At 44.0% G+C, this 25,129-nt stretch overlaps 1 protein-coding gene across 1 annotated transcript in view; it reads left to right on the forward strand.

Moving 5' to 3' along the window:
• Positions 1–25,129, forward strand: part of TAF2 (TATA-box binding protein associated factor 2) — an 80,304-nt gene that overhangs the window by 44,750 nt on the left and 10,425 nt on the right. Inside the window, exons 21-23 of the mRNA XM_018553348.1 lie at positions 5,950–6,019; positions 16,204–16,313; positions 24,359–24,615. Of these exons, the coding sequence (XP_018408850.1) occupies positions 5,950–6,019; positions 16,204–16,313; positions 24,359–24,615 (437 nt within the window). The remainder of the gene's footprint in view (positions 1–5,949; positions 6,020–16,203; positions 16,314–24,358; positions 24,616–25,129) is intronic.

Consider the following 25,129-nt stretch of genomic DNA (forward strand, 5'->3'; position numbering starts at 1 on the left):
CACGTGTCCCTCGCGGCAATCCACTTGTCCCTCGCGGCAATCCACTTGTCCCTCGCGGCAATCCACTTGTCCCTCGCGGCAATCCACTTGCCTCTCGCGGCAATCCACTTGTCCCTCGCGGCAATCCACTTGTCCCTCGCGGCAATCCACTTGTCCCTCGCGGCAATCCACTTGTCTCTCGCGGCAATCCACTTGTCCCTCGCGTGCTAATTTGCAACTGAAATTCAGAATCCATGGCACAGGGCAGCACTGGATGGTAGTATGGGGTACAGATAGTGCACCCGTATCAGCGGAAGGTGAGGACTGTTCGCTGAAAGGTAAGTATAGTAGGGGTGGAGAGTTGGCCAGATTTGAGCGGGTAATTCCATTTTCCCAAATTACTTGGGACAATCGGGCCGCTTTCAAATGATCTTGAGCGGCTGTACAGATAATTTGTACAAAACGGCTCCCACTCTACAGGCCCAAAGCAGGGCTAAATGTAGAAAGAAACTACCCGCCCGGCGCCCAGAACTGCATGTCTCGGGCATCAGACACTAGGAACTCCACACCCCTGGTGCAAAAGTAAACGCGTTATACTCACCCAAACCTCGCAAACCAGCTGTCACAGTGCTCCCTCCAGCCTGCCTATGCCTACGCTGCAGCGATGGTATGTCCCTCAGTGTCATCACATCCAATACACTGTGTTTAGAATGTTATGGCTTTAGGATGCAATGGAGGGGGATCGAAGCTGGAAGGACTGGTCTTAGAGCAAGCCAGCTCTAAGGATCAAGTGAGTATAACCTTTTTGGTTTTTTTTCACTTAGCCCTTGCAGTGTGGGGTAGCCCCCCTGCAAGGGTTAATACAAGTTTTGCCTGCAGCTCTTCTTTAACCCCTTCGTGACTGACGACGTACAGTGTACGTCACCAGCATCGGGGCTGTTTAAACAGACTCCCGGTGACTTTTGCCGCCGGGACTCTGTTTAAACTTGTAAAGCCGACAGTCGGCTTTACAACAGAAGCGATCCTGGCGACTTAAATAATTTCCTATTCCGGTATAAGTGCAGTTATCCTTTAATGTGTCTTTTTCTTTTATGCCTAAAAACTATTGAGAAGATTACAGTGTTCTCTAAAGTGAGAATGTCCAATGAGAATCTTTTCAGTCCCCTGAGATTTGTGAGTTGTAACAGAAGTATTGGTGACCGTGCTCACACTTTACCAGTGCTCTGCATAAGTACAGAGTGTTCTTGGCATACACGCTGCCAGCCTCCGTCAGGTTCTTAATCATTTCATCACCTCATGAGGTGCTGTGCAGCCTGCAGGGTGTGTGAAGCCGGACGGGTTTCCTGCTGGAAATCAGTCTCTTTACCTTTTTGTTGCTGGATTTGAGAGATCTACAAGTAACCTTAATGAATACATGGGTAAAGTTATATGGATTGTGCAGATATACCATCCAGCATAGTGCTGCAGCAAGTGTTCCTGCGCGTTCACATCTTGGAAGTACATTAGTAAACTCAGCTACTAGTTTAGTGCAACGCACATCACAGCACCATAGGATCAGTTATAATGGTGGTTATCCACAGACTACTCAATTTACTAACACACCTGGATAAGTATATCTTGGGGGGAAAAAATGACATTTGTAGTTGAGTCCAATAGGATTTGGAAATTGCAGTCATGTGGCTGAAAATCGAATGCCTTAGGCTGGTATTAAAGTGACACTATACCCACCCCCACTTTACTGCGTCATCTGCAAGCTCCCTTCCCAAGGCTGACTGTTTCTCGTCCACTTCTTCTTCTTACCGGTTTGGGATTTCAGCCATCTTAAGGAATAGGTATTCAAAAAAGTGAGTGTTGGGGTTGAAGATTCAAGGATGATCCATGTAAAGGTTTGGGGTTAGCCATAAGGGGAGAGTTGGCCCTCATTCACATGAGTAACAGCCAGCCCGTACAGATCCGTGCTGCGTACACGGCTGTATCGGGCCGCTCCCAGGAAGGACAGGTGCTGCGTGTGATTTGTACGCACTTCTCTATGGGAGTACGCGGCCATACACCGCCCTACGCTCACCCGGACAGCACGCCTGTGCGGGTGTCCGTACTCGTACGCAGACAGGATGGATCCTGTCTGCGTCCAAACAGGGACACCCACACCTGTACGGACAATGCAGTTCAGGTGAGCGTAGGGCGGCGTACGGCCACGTACTCCCATAGAGAAGAACAGGCTGCTGCGTACAAATCACACGCAGCACCTGTCCTTCCCGGGAGCGCCCGATACGGCCGTGTACACAGCACGGATCTGTACAGGGCGGCTGTTACTCGTGTGAATGAGGGCTTAGTGTTAGGGGTGTTGATCTACAGTGTAGAGGCTCAGGGAGGCCTAGTGTTAGGGGTGCATGGGAGGGATAGATTTAGGGATTGAGAGTGGGTTCATGTTAGGTTTATCGGTTCAGGGAGGATTGGTGTTTTAGGTTTGAGTTACAGGTAGGGTTAGGTAGTGGATTACATAGAGGGTTGGTCTGCGGCACAGAAGCAAAGAGAGTTCTAGTATTTAGGGCCGGTGCTCACCTAGGCGACTCCTGACCGTGCGGCAATCGTGCACGATTCCGCTCGGTTTGCCGCACGGTCACAGAGTTGCCCAGCACAGACGGTCACGCTGTGGTTGCTATTATGTTCTAATGGCACCCCAGTCTCGCCGGGCGGATCGTTAGGTGTTCCGCCGCGATTCCGCCCGTGCATCTGAACGCAGCCGCGCACCTTTGTTTCGCAAAAAAAAAAAAATACTCGTACCTTTTTTTTCTGCGTTTGCCGTACGGATTACACCCCATTGAAGTCAATGGGGCCGCGCAGCAATCGTTATCTGCATTTGTGCAGGACCGCACGATCCCGGATCGCTCAGGTCTGCATCGGACCTGAAGGGCACTGGGAGAGAGTGTGAAAGGTCTTTGAATTCAGGTAGGGTTAGTGTTGGGGTAGAGTGTTCATTTAGGGTTGGCGTTAGGGGTTCAGGGAGGATCTGTGTTGGGGTTAAGAGGTTCAGGGAAGATTGGCGTTTGGGTCGCGGTATAGGCATAGCTTGTGCCAAAAATGATCAGTACTGATTTTCCGGCACTGAAAATGAATGTGTTGTTAATAGGGAATGCTTATTAGGCTTTTCTGACACCTGTCTAGCTCCTCATTAACCTCGACTGTTCAGATGTTTAAAATGTGTACTGGGCCTAACATTTTAGTATACATTAGTACTTAGATCATCCCTGTGTTCCCAATGTGTGATCGGAGCGAGGGGTGGAAAGTGGGGTATCGATGCCCAAAATCACAAAGGTGATGTCTCTTCATAAAATGTGATTGTTGTGAAGACCTTCTTTTAAAGATCCATCATTCTTTTTGCCTTTACAGGAAGTTTAATCAGTTACAGGAAGTTTAATCAGCTACAGGAAGTTTAATCTGTTAATAAAGGTTCTTTGTGATTGTTTAAAAAAATAAAAATAAATCTAAAGGTATCTTGGTAGAGGTGGACATAGTGGTATTGCTATATATGTACCAAGATCTTTACAGGTGCGTCCTCTTCTCTGGCTTCTTCTTTTGCCTCCTCTAGGTGAAGACACCGATTGCTTCGGTACACAAATATCCCCTGTCTAGAAAAGCACTTAGTGGAGTTTCCCTTTATCATAAATGTGAAGGCGTTTCCCCCTTTCTCATCCAAATTTATCAAGATGTTTCCTCTATGTGAAAGGATTCCTTAAACCAGTAACGTGTTGGTGAAGAGCTTGTCAGCAAGTCTGGGCTTCCTTCCTCCAGTCTCCTGAATTCATCAGTTTATAGTGGAAACAGCAGAAGCTGAACCTCAATCAGAATAGCCAGGCAGAAATGCTCGTGGTTTTCCTCCCCTAATAAAGGCGGTGAAACCGTAGAGTTTTTTTTCCAGTCAATCTGGTATTGTATAAGTTGCCAAATTCCTGAACCAGCACACAGTCTAAGTGAATAGAACTTTATCCCGTCACAGCTTACAAGATGGAAGTAAACATCATAACATGCTTATTGTGTTATGTATCTCGGTGCACTGTATAGGTTTCTATAGAGTGGATGTAAAACCCCAACATTGAACTTCCCCGATTTGCTCCCTTTTGGTCTGAAAAAGATACAATGAAAATAATGTATGTATTACCAAAGCATAGGAATAAAGCACCACTCCTTCATGGCTTTATCGGGGGAAAGACAGCTGGGTGCTTGCCAGCAGAAGTGTGTCCTCGCTCCAACCAAACATGTATATATATATATATATATATATATATATATCTGTAAAAAATAAGTCAAGGCAACTGGACTTGCTGTATTTTTCTTGAAGACGTTTCACTGGTCATCCAACCAGCTTTCTCAATTCAGAATGACTTGTATTGAATTGAGAAAGCTGGTTGGATGACCAGTGAAACATCTTCAAGAAAATTACAGCAAGTCCAGTTGCCATGACTTATTTTTTACAGATATACCATGACCTGGATGAATGAGAGCCTTCAGACATAGTAAAGGAAGAATACAGCCGCACTCCGGATTCCTGCCGGATTCTTCCTCTACTATATACCAATTTGTTATGTATGTTTGATAAGTGAAAATAAATTCCTGTTGATCTTCCCAGATATCTAGTTAGCTGATCACTTCCCCAGCAGAGTCTGACTGTGATCAGTTAGCATTGCTCCCAGCTCTCTCTGTGCAATACACAACACCTCCCCCTGTGTTATGGAGATGGGGAGGTGTTTTGTAGTCTCATCCTAGTGGGACAACGTTGCTCCTTTTGTACAGTGAGTGAGCATTGTCACCCTAGGACAGAAAGGGATATTTGTAAAAGTTTAATGACAAAAAATCCTAAAAAAAGACAAGTAATGCAGCCATTGGGGCTCGCTAGCACCAGATGCAGTTGTGATGTAGTCCGTTCAGTTTGGCTGCGGCATCCAAAATGCATCACAATTCTTATCTATGGGATTGCTGGTGCTCTGTTCACACCAGTGCAGTCCGTTACGATGCAGTCAGAAGAAATACTGCTTGCCCTATTTTAACTGCATCGTATTGCAACGGAACGCATAAAAATGCATGCAAATGCACGGGAACGCACATGAAATCCCATTTTAAGCAAACAAAATGCATCAATCGCTGCACATCGCATTGCAGCTGCGCAGGCAGTTCTGGTGTGAACTAGCCTTTACACGTAAGGACTGGTAGGCTGCAATATGTAAAATTTTTGCTCTTTAGATATACATGAGGATTTCATCTCAGGCTTGAGCTACTTGGTGCTTACTCTATGTACCCTGTACATAACACCACACACTGCCTTGAGGTGGGTTGCAGTGTATTGTATACAAATGCGGATATGCTGCATTTGTTCACACCTCACCTCACTTCAAGCCACTGTTGGTGACCGAGCCAACATTCATAGGAACGATATTTCAATAAAGGTAGAAAGAAAAGATAAACGGGCTTTTGTTGTTGAAAGGCATGGCAATGTCGCCGCCCTTTCCCCCACATCCGTACACAACAGACAGCAGCCCACATGCTAAAACAGCTCGTTCTAGTGTGTGAGCTGGTGGGAATGAGCCCTCAAGCTGAACTCCAAGCAGGCAGCAAGTTGAAGTACAGATATGGTAATAGTTTTACCTTTGTGGAGCGAGCTCTGTAATCCAGGTACCTCTACCACACAGCACAGCCAATTCTCCACTGCATCTGCACAGCTTGGATCAAGAATACTGATGGATCAAACCTACTGCCTGACAATTGGATAATGAAGAGCTTCAGAGTAATGATGACTCTTCTAAGGGGTCTTTTCCCCTTTTAACATTCCCAGTCCAAGTTTTTCTTAGTGGGTGAACCTTGCTTCGTTTTGCTTGCTTTTAGTTTTATGATCTAGTTTACCCTCGAAGGTGAGAAGATCTCTGAAAGTTAGTGGTGACTGTTAAATATTAAATTAAATGCATCTTGTGCTTACAGCGGACAGAAGCTCTGATGACTTGCAGTGGTTGCTGAAAATGGCCCAGGATGACCCAATGCCGTATATAAGGTAAGTTGTGATGCTTAAAAAGTAATGGAGGTGACATTAATTGTATGTGCGCAGTTTCACTTAGTGCGTTTCCACTTTTGCAGCCAAATTGGGAATAACACCTATTTTATTTTTGTTACACGTTCGCCATCACATAGCACAAGCTAAAAATAATAAAAAATGCTTCTTGCTGTTTATATTTCTTTTACTTGTGTTACAAGGATTACAACCTTGGCTTCTCCATTGTATGTCAATGAAGTTAAAGGAGAACTATGAGGAAAATGATTTCCACTCATCCTCATAGTTAGAGCTGACCTGTGACAATGAAACTGTCACTGGTCGGCTCCATAGATGTGAGTGAACATATACCGTCGCTCACTCACTTCCCGATCATCTCCGTGCAGAGAGTGATGACTGTCAGTCACCACTCCCCGCAGGGATTCCCCCCTCCAGACAGGGGAGGGGGCAGGCACAGCTGGCTCTGTCTCTAGATAGGCAGAGTCAGCTGTCAATCAGCCAGCTGTGTGAATCTCGACAGTAATGTGGTGATCCGTCCCAGCTGCGGCGCTCTCAGTATATAGCGGACTGTAGCTCGCGATGTACTGAGCTTTGGGTCACAGGAGGAGGTTAGTATATGTCCTCCCGTGACCCTGAAAAGAACCATGGGATAAAAAGGTTACCCCATAGTTCTCTCTTAATGAGATCTGGAATCAGCCATGTTGCCTGCTGCAACAAAACACCTAAAAGGTAAGAAATATTTTTAAAATACTTTTTCGATATGTTGTGTGAATAGGAACACATATTCTTGATGGACTAATGTCTTTATTCAACCTCAAATACTATGTAACTATGTAACATAGCAAACTTACAGAGGGGTTTTCTCAGATTTGACTGCAAAAGTGGAAGAACACTTTAAAGTTGAACTCTGGGGAAAACAAAAGAGCTCCAATGCAAGGGTTAAATGTTTGTGTATGCCTATAGTACCAAGAACAAGAACTTTTACATACCTGGTCCTTTGTTCCCCATGAGAATTGGCGCTCAGCTCTTCTCCCTGAAGCTTTGGCTTGTGGGCGGTGCCTTGACTTTTTCATGTACAACTTTTTCATTGTACTTGATGACATCAGAATGCCTATGACCTCTGGAACACTGAGAAGCAGAAGAGGCTGAAGGGAGCCTGCGGTACAAGCGATCAGATAAGTAAGTCCTTTTTACGAGTACCCTAGTCATAAATTAGCATTTTACCCTTGCACTTGGGGGGAGCCCCACTGCAAGGGTATTTTTGTTTATTTTACAGGGTTCAGTTTAAAAAAAAAACAAAACCTTTTCACGCTGTAAAGGATTCATCTGTTTTTTGGCTGACTTTGCTCAGTGCGTGTGATATAAAACAAATACTAACGTGTTATCCGCCTTTTTATTTCTTATCAACCAAATTTGGCTCTAATACAATTTTTTTAATTAAAAAAACATCATTTAACTGGTATTTGTACTGACCAGTGCTCCGGATTTATTCCACACATTGCAGTTATGCACCACTAGGTGGCATTGGAGTTCAGCTGTCAGATTATTGGGGGCAGATTCACAGACGTGTACTGTAAGCTGATCAGAGCTGGTTCTCCAGCTATAGAAAACTGATTTTCTCTTAGTGCCAGGTTTCTGTGATTATATAATCCAGATGTCATTGATGTGAGCTGGGCAGACTTCTGCCAGTCCTCCGATGAACTGTGGCAGTACTGTTAAAAGCGATTTTATTATTGCTTGTGGCCTGGTGGGTTGAATATCAGCCGTAAAAAAATTGTTATAGTGCGATTACAATTGGGCCCTAAAAGGGCCGCTACTGACATTCATAGCCAACAGATATCGCCTTGCATATCAAACAGCTGAGAAGTTGCAGCACATTGTGATTGCTCAGGTTTGGTCATGGTAAGTATCGGGAAGACTGATTTGCCCTTGCATGCACAAATTGAAGTGAATTTGCTATTACGCAATGCACCAATCGGCCACAACATTATGACCACTGAGAGATGAAGTGAATAACATTTATTATCTGGTTACAAAGGCGCCTGGAAATTGGTTTGGTATATTAGGCAGCAAGTGGACATTTTGTTCCTGAAGTTGATGTGCTGGGAGCAGAAAAGTGTAAAGATTTGAGCGACTTTAACAAGGGCCAAATTGTTATGTCTAGATGACTGGGTCAGAGCAGCTCCGAAAACAGATCTTGTGGGATGGTCTTGGTCTGCAGTGGTCAGGATCTACCAAAAGTGGTCCAAAGAAGCAAAACCGGTGAATAGGTTTTAACTGCGATAGAGTCATGTGTATCGCCAAGGCTCAATGATGCACGAGGGGAGGAAAGGCTGGCCCATGTAGTCCAATCCAATGGAAGAGCTACTGTAGCTCAAATTGCTCAAAAACTTAATGCTGGTTCTGATAGGTGTCTGAACATACAGTGCCAAAAAGGAAGACGTCACCAGCACTCCAACAACGATAATAACAGCAATTAGATGCTAATTTATTGACAGATGGGGGTCATCTCTGAGCCTGACGAAGGGGACCCTGTGTGGCCCCGAAAGCGCTTGCCAATAAGAGGCCGCATCTGTCAATAAATGAGCATCTAATTGCTGTTATTATCGTTGTTGGAGTGCTGGTGACGTCTTCCTTTTTGTCTATGTGTGGCGGCGCCATCCGCAGTCAGTTCGAGCACCCGACTTTTTGTGGGGAGTCCCGTTAAGGAGTGCGGCAAGTTTTCTTTTTTCTTGAACACAGTGCATCGCAGTTTTGGGGGCTGATCAGCTGTAGACTGGTCAGGGTGCACATGGTGACCTGTGTTCGCCTCCAAAAGCGCCTACAATGGCCATGTGAGCATCAGAAATGGACCACGGAGCAATGGAAGAAAGGGGCCTGGTCTGATGAATCACATTTTCTTTTGCATCATGTGAATGGCTGGGTGCGTGTGGTCACTTGCCCAAGAAAGAGATGGCACCAGGATGTACTATGGGAAAAAGACAAGCCAGCAGAGGCAGTGTGATGCTTTGGGCAATGCTCTGCTGGGAAACATTGGGTCCTGCCATTCATGTGAATGTTACTAAACATTGTTGCTGACCAAGTACATCCTTTATGGAAAAGGTATTCCCTGATGGTAGTGGCCTCTTTCCGCAGAACAATGTGCCCTGCCGCACTGAAAAAATGGTTCTAGAATGGTTTGAAGAACAGAATGAGTTTGAGGTGTTAAATTGGCCTCCAAATTCTCCAGATCCCAATCCAATCGAGCATCTGTGGCATGTGCTGAAGAAACAAGTCCAATCCATGGAGGCCGCACTTCGCAATTTACAGGACTTAAAGGAACTGCTACTGATGGTTTGGTGCCTCAGCATACCTTCAGAGGTCTAGTGGAGTCCATTTCTTGACAGGCCAGGTCTGTTCTGGCAGCAAAAGTGGACCTAGTCAATATTCAGCAGGTGGTCGTAATGTTATGGCTGACCAGTGTATACCAGTATAAAGTGCCTTAGATAGAAGGTGATGTTCTCTGCTTATCGGGTCTTATACATTTTCTCCAGCAGTAAAGCTAGTCGTGTTCATGATCACAGGTCTACACAAGTAGCATACAGCCCACAAGTCAGAGAATAATAGCTTCCCAATGAGACGTCTTTTGCAGGTGTTTTGCTGCATAACAAATTCTTTTTCATCGATTTGTACTTTTGAGCGTATGTCCTCCTTGTCACACAAATACAAATAAAATAGAAGAACAACATAGATTATATAAATATGGAAGTATAGGTCAGCAGAATATTCCATGGGGAGTAATGTAATATCACTAGCTTGGGATCTAAGTCCATGCGTACCATTTCAGTTCACATGTCAGGACCGCAGAATGGAAGTTCTGTTTTGGAAGTCAGTTTTTCTAGTGGATTTGTCCTTTGTCTCTGCCGCTTGCCAACTCAGGATCTTCCTGAGAATGTTAGCAGGATTTTCTTGCTCTTAAATCTTCCACATGTTTGTGTGCATTTCCATACACTTCATGCACCTTTCCTGATCCTAGGGGAAGGGAACAAAGTGCCAAGGTAAATAGCTAAAGTGTGATTTCCAAGTGTCCTGCGGCTTTTCAGCCAACGCTGTAAATTTCAGCACAAAGTATCAAAGTATCAACTCTCACTTTACTCAACAAATTCAACCAAGTAGAACTGTTAAAGCAGCTCAGCACCAAACACATGCTAAGTCAGTGATGGGGATAAGATCATCTTAAGGAGCCTGTAAGATATACCGGTGACTAGTCCTTTGCCCTCTGCTTGCCTTTTTGGGCACAGCTTCCACAGTATAGGTCCTTTGTTATGTTACTTTTGCAGTCTGTTTTATATACTGCATTTGTAGCAGAGCAGTGAATGCCACACTAGTCCTTTACCACTTCAAGTCAGGGCCGAACAAATATCAGGAACCAGGTAGCTGATGACAATTATAGCTGGTACCTAACTTTTGAGGGGTTTTTTCTAGTTGTAGAGCTGGCTCCTAAAAAGAAATCCTGCTGGCCCCTGAATTCCATATTTGTCTGCCCCTGATTGATTTAAGGTGTCCACTAAGTAAACAGATGCCTGGCCTGTAACGGAGATTACTACTGGCACTTGTTTCAGTATCTTGGAATTCAGAAAAATAGGGGCGAGTCATTGGAAGGCACCTCTCATTATTAAGGCCTTATTCACACTGTTTTTGTGGACACTGTTCAGCCCATGGCTGGAGCGCTCGTGTCGTTGAAAACAATAAACTGCTGTGGTCCGCACACTGCATCTTCCAGCCACCAACTGTGAACGGAGCCCTTTTGGCTTCATAAATGGTTTACACCCTTCATTTCCAAGGCGCTTAGCTGGGCTTAGGGATCCATAAACTCCCAACAAGCACAGGGAAGGGTCCAGTGTGAACAGCCTGTAAGTCCTTCATCCTCTCAGATCATCAACGGATAAGTAAAATCTGAACACATCATATTCCCCAAATTCCCCACTACTTCTCTACAATCCTTCTAGTGCTGCAATATAAACGTACTGTATGTGTGTTGTATGTATATAACATATAAATTATAAGAGCTAGCAGTATAATAAATAATAAGGCAACACATCCCAGTAATGAGGCATAAAAATAAAGATATTTTGTTGGACTTTTTAGGTACCTTACAACTACAAGATCTTTATTAACCTCATAATATAACTTAATATAGCTCAATCCCCCCTCCACCAAACTTTACACTTGGCACAATGCAGTCAGGCAAGTACCGTTCTCCTGGCAACTGCCAAACCCAGACGCATCCATCGTATTGCCAGACAGAGAAGCGTGATTCGTCACTCCAGAGAACACGTCTCCACTTCTCTAGAGTCCAGTGGCGGCGTGCTTTACACCACTGCATCCCACGCTTTGCATTGCACTTGGTGATGTAAGGCTTGGATGCAGCTGCCCGGCCATGGAAACCCATTCCATGAAGCTCTCTACGCACTGTTGTTGTGCCAATCTGAAGGCCACATGAAGTTTGGAGGTCTGTAGCTATTGACTCTGCAGACAGTTGGTGAATTCTGCGCACTATGCGCTTCACCATGCGCTGACCCCGCTCTGTCATTTTACGTGGCCTACCACTTAGTGGCTGAGTTGCTGTTGTTACCAGTTGCTTCCACTTTGTTATAATACCCCTAACAGCTGACCGTGGAATATTTAGTAGCGAGGACATTTCTCGGAACACCTGAATCCAATGATTTGGAGGAGTGTCCCAATACTTTTGGCAATATACTTATAGTGTATATTGCATCCCCACCCTTCTCATTAAATTTCCTCGTCATTTTACATTCTTTTTGTTTGTGATAGAAGCCTGCAAGTTGCTTTCTATACTGTGTAACCTTATCTGTTGCATAATATTTTGTCCAACAAGGTTTGGATGTGAAGGTAATATTGCAATGACCACTTCCTCAAGAGGGGACTACAAAATAAGGATATCTGCTAACATTGCTTCCAAAAAAAGCTCCAAGTGCCCTCGTACATGTGCTGTACTATAAGTTATTATTTCTTGCTGTGTAAACTTTCATAAAGCACCTTCATTAGTTCTAAAATGCATTTGACAACTTTTAAATTATATGTAATGTATACATCTTTAAAAAAAAGTTATATTATTTTGGGTGAACCATTTATTATATATTGTTTGTTTGTTTTGCTTATTACTACTTAAATACAACTATTTGTACAATTACAACAGGATATCTTACAGAATATAAAATGGTTTATTTTTTTAGTACAGGAAAGAAAAATGGGCTGTGGTCCTGAAGGGGTTGGTTGAATCTTATCATTTTGTCCTGCAGTAGATTAGCACCCCATGAAAGGGGGTATTTTGGGAGGCTCTATGTATGCCCAGGGAGATTGGCTCAGATTATTACAAGACCTCTAAACACATGTAGACCTCGCTAAATGCAAACCAGAAGAGATCAGCATTAGGGGAAGTTGAAAGCCAAATATATGTTTAGCTTTGACGGCAGTTAGCTGGCTTTGTGTGTGTTCATTCGGTTTATGTATGCCGGGTGTGTGTGCGTGCATTTCAGAAAGCGTATTCTCTCCTGTCTTGTGGCATGCCACACAGCAGTTAAAGTGGAAGTTCAGCCCAGAATTACTCGGTGATCATTAAACAGCCATATAGCATGTGGTGCATAGCAACATGTTTGACTTCTGTCCGAACTACAGTTGTCCCGCAGTCGGCATTGGAAGCAATACCATGTAATTAATGATTCCGCTCAGCCCCCTCTCATGCTAACTGCATGCTGTGATTGCAAAGTCTGACTGTAAACTGCTTGAACATGCATCCTCCGTGCCCTGATGCTGTCAAAGATGTAGATAGCAGGAGGGGGCTGAGGGAAACCATATGGCTGATGAATAAAACTTTCACCCAGCATATAGCTGGACAAATGCCACTCGGACCTTACTGCCACTAGCTCAAGCTTAGGAGCATATGAAATTCCTATGCTCCATTTAATGGCATTATGTGGTGGGAGCGGCATTTGCCCAGCTATACGCTGGGTTGAAGTTTTATACATCTGACAATTTACGCAGCACTTTACATGTGAACATTCACATCAGTCCCTGTCTTCAAGGAGCTTACAAGCTAAGGTCCCTCTTGCACACACATACAAAGCCAGTTGAGACAGGAGCCAATTAACCTTCCAGCATGCGTTAGGAGTCTGGATTACCCAGAGGAAACCCACTCAAGCACATGAAGAACATGCAAATTCCTTGCAGATAGGGATTCGAACCAGGTACCCTCAGTGCTGCAAGGCAGAAGTGCTAACCACTAAGCCATTGTGCTGCCCAATTGTGAACTTCCACTTTAAGCCAGAATATCGTGACTCTGCTTTTTCTGTGTTCTAGACAGGGAATGCTGATTTGAGAGCGCTCATAAGTTGTAAGAGGCCCCTTTTGTGGGGATAACCACAGCGTTAGCAGATGGAGGGGCTGTTCTGGCAAACAACTGCGGGTGATGTCTTTATGCCGCCATCACAAGTAACTGTTCTTTACTTACTGCTGTGACCTTGCATGTGCTTTTTTCCCCCCTCATTTAAAAAGCAGCAGCCAAACACTGAATTAAATTAAAAACAGCCGATGTGTTGGCCATTCCCCATTTAAGCAGCTCACAGCCGGCAAGCTTCTGGGCTCATGGGTGGAGGCAGGACACTCATTCAAACATGATTATCTACAGCCATGTGAAAAAGAAAGTACACCCTCTTTGAATTCTGGGGTTTTATATATCGGGACATAATAAAAAAATTGGTCCTTAGCAAGCCTTAAAATCAGCTAAATACAACCTCAGATGAACACCAGCACATAACATATTACACCATATTCATTTTTTTTTTACAAACAAATAGCCAAAATGGAGGAGCCGTGTGTGAAATGGTCACTTGAAGTCCACGTGGTAGAGGCGGGGTTGAAACATTGTATGGTTGCATGCATTAATTTGGGGGTAGTTCTGCAGGCAGGGGAACTGGAGGGGGAAAAGGATAGCGTATAGTTTTGAGAGTATTGTATAGAGATTAGGGAGCAGGTTCTCCGGTATGGAGAAGCTGGGTGTTCTTTTTGGGAGATTGGCAGCATATCACTTTTGTAGGGTGTTGCAGTGGACCAGGAAGGTGGTGGTGGTGGTGGCGGCATCTACACAGTGGTCAGCTGGAGGTGGCATTTGTCTGGTGGATCACTACTGGTTGGCAGTAGTGATTATGCTGGGCTTGGTTCACCCAAGCCTGGTCAGAATTCTGACCACCACCCTCTCCTGCTCTGGTGAACTGGGTTCACACCAAGCCTAGCCTCCTCTCTAGTTGGCAGTCGTCTGTAGCACCAACATTTTCAAACAGCAAAATGGGAGCAGAGAAATTCTATAAGTTTGCAACAAAAAAGTGCTGAAGGTGTTTTTCTAAAAGCAACTGAATTCTCACATGGGAACAGGAGCTATTGAAAACAATGGGCTTCCTCCTGGCATTTGAACTGCAAAACGCTCAGGTGTGAATGAGGTCTTACCGAGGTTTTAGTTTTTAACATCTTTGCTCATATGATAACCTTGCTTAATAAAATTATTTAGATAAGCTAAGTTGTTAATAAAAATGCACCTAAATATCCTGAGGTAAGTAATGCCACTGGTATCCAACTCCATCCCCACAGAAGAATAAACAGGAATACATAGCTGAACATTCTTTAATGTGTGTGAGCTGACAGATCAACGTGTATTAAATTGCTTGCCAGTTCATTTAAAGGGTTATCCCACCCTAAACCAGGGCTGTGCGGTCAGGTCAGTGGCAGGTGAGGCACCCCTCCCAGCCCCAGGCCCAATCCTTGCAGAGCGGTCCTCAGCCCTGTGACTCACAATCTGTGCGATAGGAGGAGAGACTGCTCTGTCTGTGGGAGGAGGGAGGGAGGAGATGGGCAGGAGTCATTTGTTCATCACTGATGAGACATCTGTGTTTTTTTTTTTTTTTTAATGGTTGGATAGGACCATTGAGCCAACCATCCACAGAGCTCAAGCCTATGAGCGCAAGTCCGAGGCTTGTTATAACCCTGACCTCACAATGTTAGGTTACACACAGCTGTCAAACGCCGTATAAAGCAACACCTGTAATTAACAGGCGATGTTCTGTCCATGACAGGTTACACAGCAGGAGGCCTTTCCCCAGTGTGCAGCCTGTTAGAAGCTGGTCTGAATGGAGAGAAAGTTGTCAGACTGCACATCGGTGCCCTAAACTAATGGTTTAATTTTAGACAGATGCTGACAAGTTAAATGCCCTGACAGACTCTTATATTTCTTGGGGACTTTATTGGTCAGATATCTGTACTAAGTTCCAAGGTCTGCACACCTGCTGTGTCCATTATAAGGGGCTTTCACCTTCCCTACAAGATTTGCATACCTTTCATATTATGGGAACTGTAACAGGTGTTGCTGGAACACTCCAAGTTGGGCGAGAATGCCCAGGTGGACAGGAAAAGATCAGGAATTATGGAAGGTAGACCTGCTGTCAGGGTATCCAAGACTTTTAAGAAGGGACCTGACTCGGCCCACTAGTCTTTACCTATAACAAATTATGAGTGGACTTGCCCTTTAATGCTACCCAATTGTGTGGATTGAACCTTTAAAGCTATTTAACATGCAGTGCCGGACATTTCTATTCATTGCTGCTATGAAGACTACATCAACATACTCATGCGGCCAGATGTTCGGAACCCATAGAGATCCTTTGCTTTGGTTTTATATGGGCTAATGTGCAATAGAACATGACATATCAGCATCCACAGCCATGTGTGTGCAATATCCTTTCATTAGTGTTGATCTTATTTACACTGGTGGCAACAATAACCACAGCAATATGTTTAGACATTGAAATAATTGATGGTCTGTTTATTTGGATTAGGACAATTGTTTTTCAAATTGTTTCCAAGTGTGTGGAGATGTAGCTCACGTGTCATCTGTTTTGTCTTGGTTGTGCAATTACTGTGCATTCTTTAACCCTTGTAGTGGTCAGTGTAGGCAATATTTTGTTGATTTAGTAGGCAGTTACCAATAGGTAAATGGCACCGCTGTTACACTACCCATACAGAGCCGTGGTGATATCTGTGGTTCAGATGTGCAAAATGATTGTGAAAACAGAATAAGTATGTATTTTGTGCATGACTGGAGCAATCAGATGTGATGTTTACATTGTTCTTATTTCTAGGCATAAGATCTTTTACATGTTGACAAAGAACCCGCCATTCACAAAGAGCATGGAGTCACCCTTGTGTAATGAAGCTCTTGTTGACCAGCTCTGGAAGCTGATGAATTCAGGTAAGCCTCCAGATAGGCTTATAGGGAAAATATAAGTCTTGTTTGATTAATTTCATTTATAAAGAAAAACCGAGTTTCATAGGTTATTCATTGTCATTTTCATATCAATTTATTATATGTTTAAGTTATTGCTATGCAATCTTCATTTTTACAAATGCATTAAAGGATATTTAAACCCTCAGTGGTTTTTGCATATATCTACTGATAGCAAGCAGTAGATATATGCAAAAACGTTAAAAGTAAAAAAAAAAAAAAAAATTATGCAAAAGGTTTAAGCGCGCTCCCGTCTGAAAATCTTGGGCGGCCGCAAAGGATGATGGGGCAGGAGAGACACAAAGTAAGTCAATGCACATAGCCTGGCAGCGTGCACCCACACAGACTCCGTGGGACACAGACGACACAGCAGTCAGCGCTGGATTAGAGACCGGCACCAGTGCTGGGGGGACTCCTGAAAACTACAGGAAAGAAGATGATCGGATCAAGAAACATAATTTTAAGGTAAGTCCTTACACTAGCATGGGGGGTGGGGGGGGGGGGGATCCTTTAATGGCACTTTAATACAATAGGCATGCATTACAGTCAGTTTGCAGCACCTGCTTTACTTTCTAATAAGAAAGCCCCACACTGTCTGTCTGCTTATTGGCAACCCCTGTAACCAATCTAGATGGCCTGTCTATACTAGTTGGAGGAAGTTCCTTCTCGAACATTATTTGGCAGTTGTACATTGATGTCTTTTTAATATTAAAAGTACAACTAAAGGTTCCTGTATAATAGTCTAAAGTCCCAAATCCAGTTATTATGTGATGTTCAAGCCTCAAAAAGAAAAAAAACTACTTCCTTTACTTTACCCAGCTAAGCCAAATCCTCCTTTCTCTATTATCCATTGAGGGACACAGCTCGGAAGAATTCTGATATGTAGATTATGCTGCCGCCTCTCGGAGAAATGGAAACTAGACAAACAAAGCAAATGAAAGCCTGCCACCTCACACCTGCCGGTTTTGCTTACTGTTCTCAGGAGAATGGATGTGTCCTTCTATTCTGCTTTATTACTTTAGGTTATTTAATTTTTTTCAATGGAATTCTACTACTAAGAGCTGCTAGTCAATTCATACCGAATAGCATTAAATCCTGGAAGTTTCGCTAGCTAGCCGACTAGACTTGGAGATTCATGCCGGATAGGTTTAATCTTGGAAGTTCCTTTTAGTCCTCAGAAAGCTAGTTCCTTTGCAATGCTTGGAGTTGAAAGACCAGAGGAGTTTCAGATCCTGTTATCCTGACTATGCCAATGGCTCGTAGATCTTCTATCTTACCTGAATTTATCACCATACGCCGTCCATTGAAGATTTATTTTTGTTGGTGTGAGTCCTTGGGGTTTTCTCCATGGCCTTTTTCAATTTCACAAATTTTATCTTTTCTTCAATCAGGGAAGATCAACGTTTAGCTCTCAGTACTAGGTGCACACCTAGGCGATTTAAATGCGGAGCTGTTTTCACGCGGTGGTCCCATGTTTTCGATTGCGCGACTGTTCATTGAAAACCGCGCGAATGCATAGAAATGTCTATGGGACCCAAACCGCGATACAACCGCCCAAAAATAGCCCCTGCACCTTTTTGCACGACATGCGATTTCGTCCGCGCGACAAACCACAGAAGTGTGAACATCCTCCATTGACCTCAATGTGCATCTGTGTTTTGCGCGATATCACCTAGGTGTGAACCTAGCCTGAGGGTCGGATATCAGCCTTGTCTGTTCTTTTTCAGCGTCCTATGGCTTCTTATTCAGGGAATTACATGTGTTGTTCCTTCTGTTAGGTCTCCTCCTCTTCTGTGGAACTTGAACCTGGTTTTAACTCTTCTACAAAAGCCTCCTTTTGAAACTGTTTGAGATTTTTCTTCATCTTTGTTATCCAGACAGGTTTCCTTTCTTGCTGGCCATTACCTCGGCTAGAAGGGTTTCCAGGTTTTCTGCCTTGTCTTTTTGGTTCTTCATAATGACAAGGTTGTTTTAAGGCCCCAGGTTTCCTTTTTATCTATGGTGTTTTTGGCCTTTCATCCAAACAAAGACATTGTTTTATCTTCACTTTGTCTGGCTTCTGTTCATCCTAAGGAAATGTATCTTCATTGGATGTCTTGGTGGCTATTAGAGTTTATTTCTCAGCCACATCTTTAGACACTTGGACTCTTTTATTTGTTTTACCAGAAGGTCTTAAAAAAGGTTGTTCCGCTTCTATATCCACTATTGCTAAGTGGATCTGTCAGGATGTCATCCAAGCTTATGAGTTGCGGGATAAGGTACCTCCTTTAACTGTTTCTACTCGGGTAGTCAGTACTTCCTGGGCATTACACAATTAGGCTGCTCTTACTCAAATCTACAAGGCCGCAGCTTGGTCTTCTGTTCACACTTCTGCAACGTTTGATTAAAGGAGAACTCTGGGGTTAGGGCTTTTCCCCATAGTTCTCCTTAGGGTAACGGGAGGACACAAACTAGCGTCCTCCCGTCACCCTAAGCTCAGTATACTGAGATGCTGAAGCGGATCCCGACAATTATGTCTGGATCCGCTTAGCTGCGTGAGCGACAGCTGGCTCTGCCTATCTAGAGGCAGAGCCAGCTGTAACTGCCTCCTCCCCCGTCCGTTCCGCCAGTCAGTGCTTGAGGATCAGAGCGGGAAGGGGGGAATCCAACCCCTCCCCTGTCACGGCAGAGAGCTGTGACAGGATCGAGAGGTGAGCGAACGCCGGTATGTGTTCGCTCACCTCCCGATCTACTGAGCCGACCTGTGACAGTCTCATTGTCACAGGTCGGCTAGAACTATGAGGTGAGTGAAAAGCACTCACCTCATAGTTCTCCTTTTAAGTTGATGTTTCTGCCTCCTCTGATGCTAGTTTTGGCAGAAAAGTTCTTCAGGCTGATATGTATATTTTGACAGTTCCTTTCTTGTTGTTGAATTGGTTCTTTTAGTGGTTGTGGTACCTGTCCCTCTGTTTCGACTGTTTTTGAAAATCCCTCTGTTTCAGAATACTTCAGAGCTGAGTCCCTCAATGTGCGATTAGAGAAAATAGGATTTTTTGAGGGACACAGCTGCCTCTCCAATTCCTTTCATTCTGCTTGCTACAACTGGGAGGTGGGAGGGGTTATGTCCCTTTAAAGTGGCAGGCTTTAAATTTTTTGCCTAGTGTCCAATTCAACTGGAGGCAGCAAGATAACCCTATGTTTCAGAATTCTTCAGAGCTGTGTCCCTCAATGGACTCTGAGAAAAGGATTTTATCATTACGACAAAATCCTATTTCTGCCATCCTGTCATGTCCTTGGGGCAGGAATATAGGGAATGCTCCCAAACGTGATAGAGATTCAAATCATTTATCATCAAAAGTAGATGTTTTTGCTGTACATACATTGGCATCACCACTTGAACATTGAATATGACCGCTGCTTTTTCAAGGTCGTACTTACTTGGTGGGCACCCACCACAATTTTACAGGGTATGAGCTGGCTTACAAAGGGTGGAACATGACATAAGAACAACTCAGAACAAATAGACAGGTACTCACTATTATTTTTCTGAAGTTTCATCCCTGCCTGGAGATCTGCTTTACGTTTAGAGAGCCTAGGAATGGTTTTCTTGGGTTGAAGAAAGGGCTCTAGCAAAGCTGAGCAATATTTAATGTGCTGCATGTAAATGCTCATTTGTGAAGCCTTTCATTGAGAAAAGACGCTCTGGCATATGTATTTAACCACAATCTCTGTCCCCTGGGATACCACACATACACTGCTGGCTCAATTACTGACTGAGGCCATCTTGAGGGAACTTTCTTGGTTTTCCTGCTCAGGTTTCTCTCATAACCTGTGAAAGGGATATTTGAGCCTGTCACATCAACAACACTTGTAACTTTTTGGAAACCACGTGCTGAGCAAGCTCCCTGCGTTTCATGGCTTCCCACTGAGAATCTTTGTAAAAGTGCTTGATGTGTGCTTCCTTCTTTCTCAGGAATAACATAAAAGCCATGAATATGAAACGTCATGTTACCGTACGAGTCTGGGTTCTCTTGGCAGACCCTGAACTCAAGGAAGAAGCATTGTGACTATGCCTTTTGTAGCAATGCAGCTTCCTTGATAGGTTGTACATGGCACATTTGTGATAAGGCCATTTATTGTTAACAGCTTTATGCAAATATACAAAAACAAAGTGTAACTGTTTCTATATTGTGAGATTTAGCCTCAAATTGAGTGTTTAGGGCAGAGATGCAGTCTCTCAGCCTCTCTGCTCAACTGGTTTCATCAGCCACCAGAATGGATCTGTTGTCTGCTCACATACAGTCTGCTACTTTCTTATCTCAGACACACCAGCCTGCTGTGGGTCAGGCATGTGTGCTGCTTGCACATGTGCTGACAGAACATGCCAACAGGAGAAAAGAGTAGAGTTAGCAGAGGCATGAGCCGCTGCTGGACCCAGAAACTGTCTTCATAACATGCCAGCTGAAAAGTTAAAACCGCTTACAGAGCAGACATTCTCATTGCAAGCCTGACTGTTGATTGAAGGGGAAAGTACCTTAGTAAGCTTTCAGTTAAGGTGCCCGTACACCTTACGATTATAGGACGAAACTTTTCGTCCGATCGAATAGTCGTACGATTTTCGTACGGCAGCCCCATCCTGCCCCGATGATCGCAAGATTAATTTAGCCGCAATGAACGAAAAGCACCTGGACGAAATGCGGTAATTGATTTGCCGTATTTTCGTTAGCGCAAGCGCAGTGTAGATCGTACGACTTTTGACGGACGGAAACGCCAGCAACCTTACGAAAATCGTATGATCCAGCAAAGTTTTCAAACATGCTTAACCGTCAAAAGTCGTACGATTTTACAGTAATGTCGGTCGGACACTACAATGCACACATACGATTATCGGATGGAAAGTCCATCGCATACGAAAAAGGTGTATGGGCACCTTTAGGAGAGGAACACAGAGAGTGGCATCAGGTGTGAGGTTCACTGACAGTCCAAAGAACAGGCAGGAGGTGTAATGATGTCGCAGAATGCATATTATGTGTGTGCAATCATTACACTACTAATGAATGCAAATGTGCCCCAAGTATTTTTGCTGCACTACCTGGAGAATCTTGGGCCAGGAGCAAATATACATAGCATTGACTGATGCTTCATTGGTGCAATAAGTGACTCTGTAAGTATAAAAAAAAAGCATAAGGATCACAGCCCTGGAGCATCTTCAAAAACAAATCAGCCGCCATGGCACTCTTCATATTTCTGTTCTAACCAATTCTGTTCAACCCCTTCCCATCTGTAATCCATAGATTAATGTTCCCGACACAATGTCCAGTGCTTAAGGGTACCTTAACTTCCCACTGAGAGCTAATAGCCGACACTGTGCTTAGCTGCTAGCTGTCAGCAAGGGCCATTATTGATGGCTTCAGTCCCCACTAATGACTGGGAACCCCCCCCGGCTTTCTGATTGGCTGGGAAGCTGGCTCCATGCTTCTTCGTCACTTGGAAGTCGGGCGGCATGTACTGAATCGCTGCCTGGCTTCCTAATTGGTCGGGAAGTTGGCCAATCAGTAAGCCGGGCAGTGAGTCGTTACCCGCCACCCGGCTGATTGGCCAGAAAGCCGCTTCCATGCTTTCTCGTCACCTGGTGACGAGTGAGCATGGAGACTGCTTCCCAGCTAATCGGGAAGGCGGGCGGCGAGTCGTTACATGCTCCCCGGCTAATCAGGAAGCTGGGCGGCAATTCATTACACACTGCCTGGCTTCCTTAATGGTGCTTCCAGTATCGCTATTCGGTATCGGGGAAATAAAAATATAGGGAAAAAAATATCAGTACTCATTACTGAAAAACTGGTATCGGTGCATCCCTAATATCAGCCCATTCACACCTACACATGTTTATTACCACATGTGCTGCATCCAAAGGAACAGTGTAAATCTAGCCTTAATGATCCTCTGGTCACGAAAAGGTTAACGGAAATGTGCTCTCACTTATTCAGAAGGGGAAAATGCACCATTATTGGGCTTCGAGTACCAGAGCTGTGCACCACTATCCTAAATCAATCCATTATTTTACTGTTCTGCATTAGGAAATATTGTGATCTAATTGGTTGCTGTAGGCTTATCATATTCTCATTTAAGAATATGATATATACATGGTATTAGAAAGAAAAAATCATGAGTAGAAATGAGGGATAGGTTAGGCACAGTAGGCGGATAACTCAGATTGATAATGGCCTCCAGTGATTTCTGCCATCTGCATCATATAGACTGGTTTTGGAAACAAATTGAGGCCTTCACCATAACTGTTTAGTTATTACACAGAAACAGCACTGTAAGAAATTGTCCCCCCCAAGTCTTGGCGGTGTGACACATTTGAACAAGGAGTTAATTGTGCATCTCAGAGCTCTGAATTTCCTCATTGTTAATATATTTTCTAATCAGCGCTGTGGGAGGTGAATTGACAGGCTGCTCGCCAGACAAACAATCTGTCAAATGTTACAGCAGGGACCCGGATCCTTTCTTTGTGCCCTGAAGTACAGAATACGTTTTTGTTTACTGGAAGGAAGCACAACATGTCTGGGTTCTGTTCACTGCCTAATGCTGACAGTCCCTGTAACATTGTATATATGTGTTAAATTCGTTAGTCCTGGAAGTCACTTCCAAAGCTGCTGTGAACTTCTGATTGTCCGCTAATAAGTGAAATAACTGGTAACTTAAAGTGTGGGAACAATTTGAGTGCATCTAAACCCAACACTTTCTTTTGTTTTGGATAGTAATGGGAAGGATTAGAACCCCTGTTTTTATTGCTGTCTGTGTCTCCCATTAGCCCTCATTCACACCTATATTTTAGGTGCGTTTAGGGTTTCCTGCATCAGGAACATGGAATTTCCTGCAGCAGGAATCCCTAATCTGCCTCTTGCAAGTGGCAGCTGTCACCCTTGCAAGTTAATGATCGGGTGAGCAGCTGCACTTGAAAGCAGTGATACGATTACATGCGGTCAGGAATCAATCACTATCCCTGGACGCATCAATCATGCATCCAGGGATAGTGATCTCTTCTTAACTGCATGTAATCATATAACATACGATTATATGCTCTCTGCCAGCGTTCTGCTGCCTTCATATGCAGCTGCTTTCACCCAATCATTAACTAGCTCTGAAAGTGAGGGAAAATCTAACATTTTGAGTTGTCACCAGAACAGCAATAGGGGGGGAAATCCGCTAACTGGGACACTTGCTCCAGTGACCGCTGTCTAAAAGGGGATTCCCCTCATTTTGTAAGACGAGAAGGAGTGCTAATCCATTGTAAGACTCATTGGAGACAGGTATGCGTTGTCCACAAAGCGAGATCCTTCACTTAGCAGTGCTCCCTTCCCAGGAGATTGCTGCAGGAGCAATATGTGTGTATAGACAGACACGCAAGGAGCATGTGTCCAGCCTTGTCTGGCCTTACAGACAGGCACTCTGACCAGACCGATGCCCAAGGAAAAGATCCATCTGCTGTAACAGTCTGAGGATCTAAGCAGAACAAACAACAAGGAGGCTGAGTATTTGCTTTTGTATCTGTGTGATCCTGGGAATTCCCCTACACGTCACAAAGGAGTGGGGAATGCCCCTGCCGCAACTGCTGCCACCAATTGGACCGGGAGGGGGGCATCAGCTATAGTATTGAGCATGCTTAGGCGAAGTGGCTTCACACCAAGCTCATCACTAGTTGTGAATAAGATCAACTTTGTTCACCTTCAATATTAGTTTTACGGTATATGATACACTTTAACCAAGTGCAGGTGACTTTTCACAATGCTTCTGGGAGGGCCAACAGTCTCTAGTAACATTACTATTCACTTTGCCTCCTCATCTTCTAAGTAAATGCCATTTCTAAAAAGATGATTTAGCAAGTAGAATATTAGAGTCATTTCACAGGCAGGCTGTGTCCCCTGAGTGTGCTGACATACAGAATGCTCTTATTTACTTTACTCCGTAGTCAATTTACACTTGCAGGAATCAAATTCCGTATAATACTTCTTCATTGGATCTTTTCGTAATAAACACCAACCTTTCAAATGTTGCAGGTACTTCACACGACTGGAGATTACGCTGTGGGGCTGTGGACCTCTATCACACACTATTTGGCCTCAGCAGACCTTCGTGCCTGCCATTGCCAGAGCTTGGACTAGTTCTGAACCTGAAAGAGAAAAAAGCTGTACTGAACCCCACCATTATTCCAGAGCCGGTAACCAGTAGCCAGGATCCAGTGCCAAACGCCAACATGCATGGGCAAGTCGGAGGATTTCAGACCAACGTAAGATTCATAATATATGTAGATTCCTAAAGTTTAATGCACATCTAGCTTAACATCATGTTCTTAGCTTAAAAATAATCCATAAAATTGGCAGCAGGTCGTCATTTACATGTACAAACTGACTTAGCTGAGAAGCTTCTACCTAAAGCGGCTTTTCAGTTTTTCTTGCACACATACATCTATAAAAATAACTGATAAAGAATGGCTTTAGGCTAATGTGTGAGCATCCGCGAGGGTCCTGGAGCAAGTCTGGTTTTCTAATGGGTCCTAGATGTGGATGATCTCGGTTTAGGTATTATATATATGCCCCAGTGTGCTCACATAGAGTGGAATTAGTAACACTTTACAGCTGCAGCTTGATAGTTGTCTTTGGCTTTTATGGGGTTTTTTTTGTTTTTTTTTAATCAGTGAATAGAGTAGTGGTCCCCAAATATCCATGATGGGGCACTATTCCTTCCACTGACGCAATTGATAGGGCAAAATTCTTCCCACTGACACCAGAATTGGCACATTT

The sequence above is a fragment of the Nanorana parkeri genome, unplaced genomic scaffold (genome assembly GCF_000935625.1).
Source record: "Nanorana parkeri isolate BGI_ZX_2015 unplaced genomic scaffold, ASM93562v1 scaffold117, whole genome shotgun sequence".
Taxonomy (NCBI): domain Eukaryota; kingdom Metazoa; phylum Chordata; class Amphibia; order Anura; family Dicroglossidae; genus Nanorana; species Nanorana parkeri.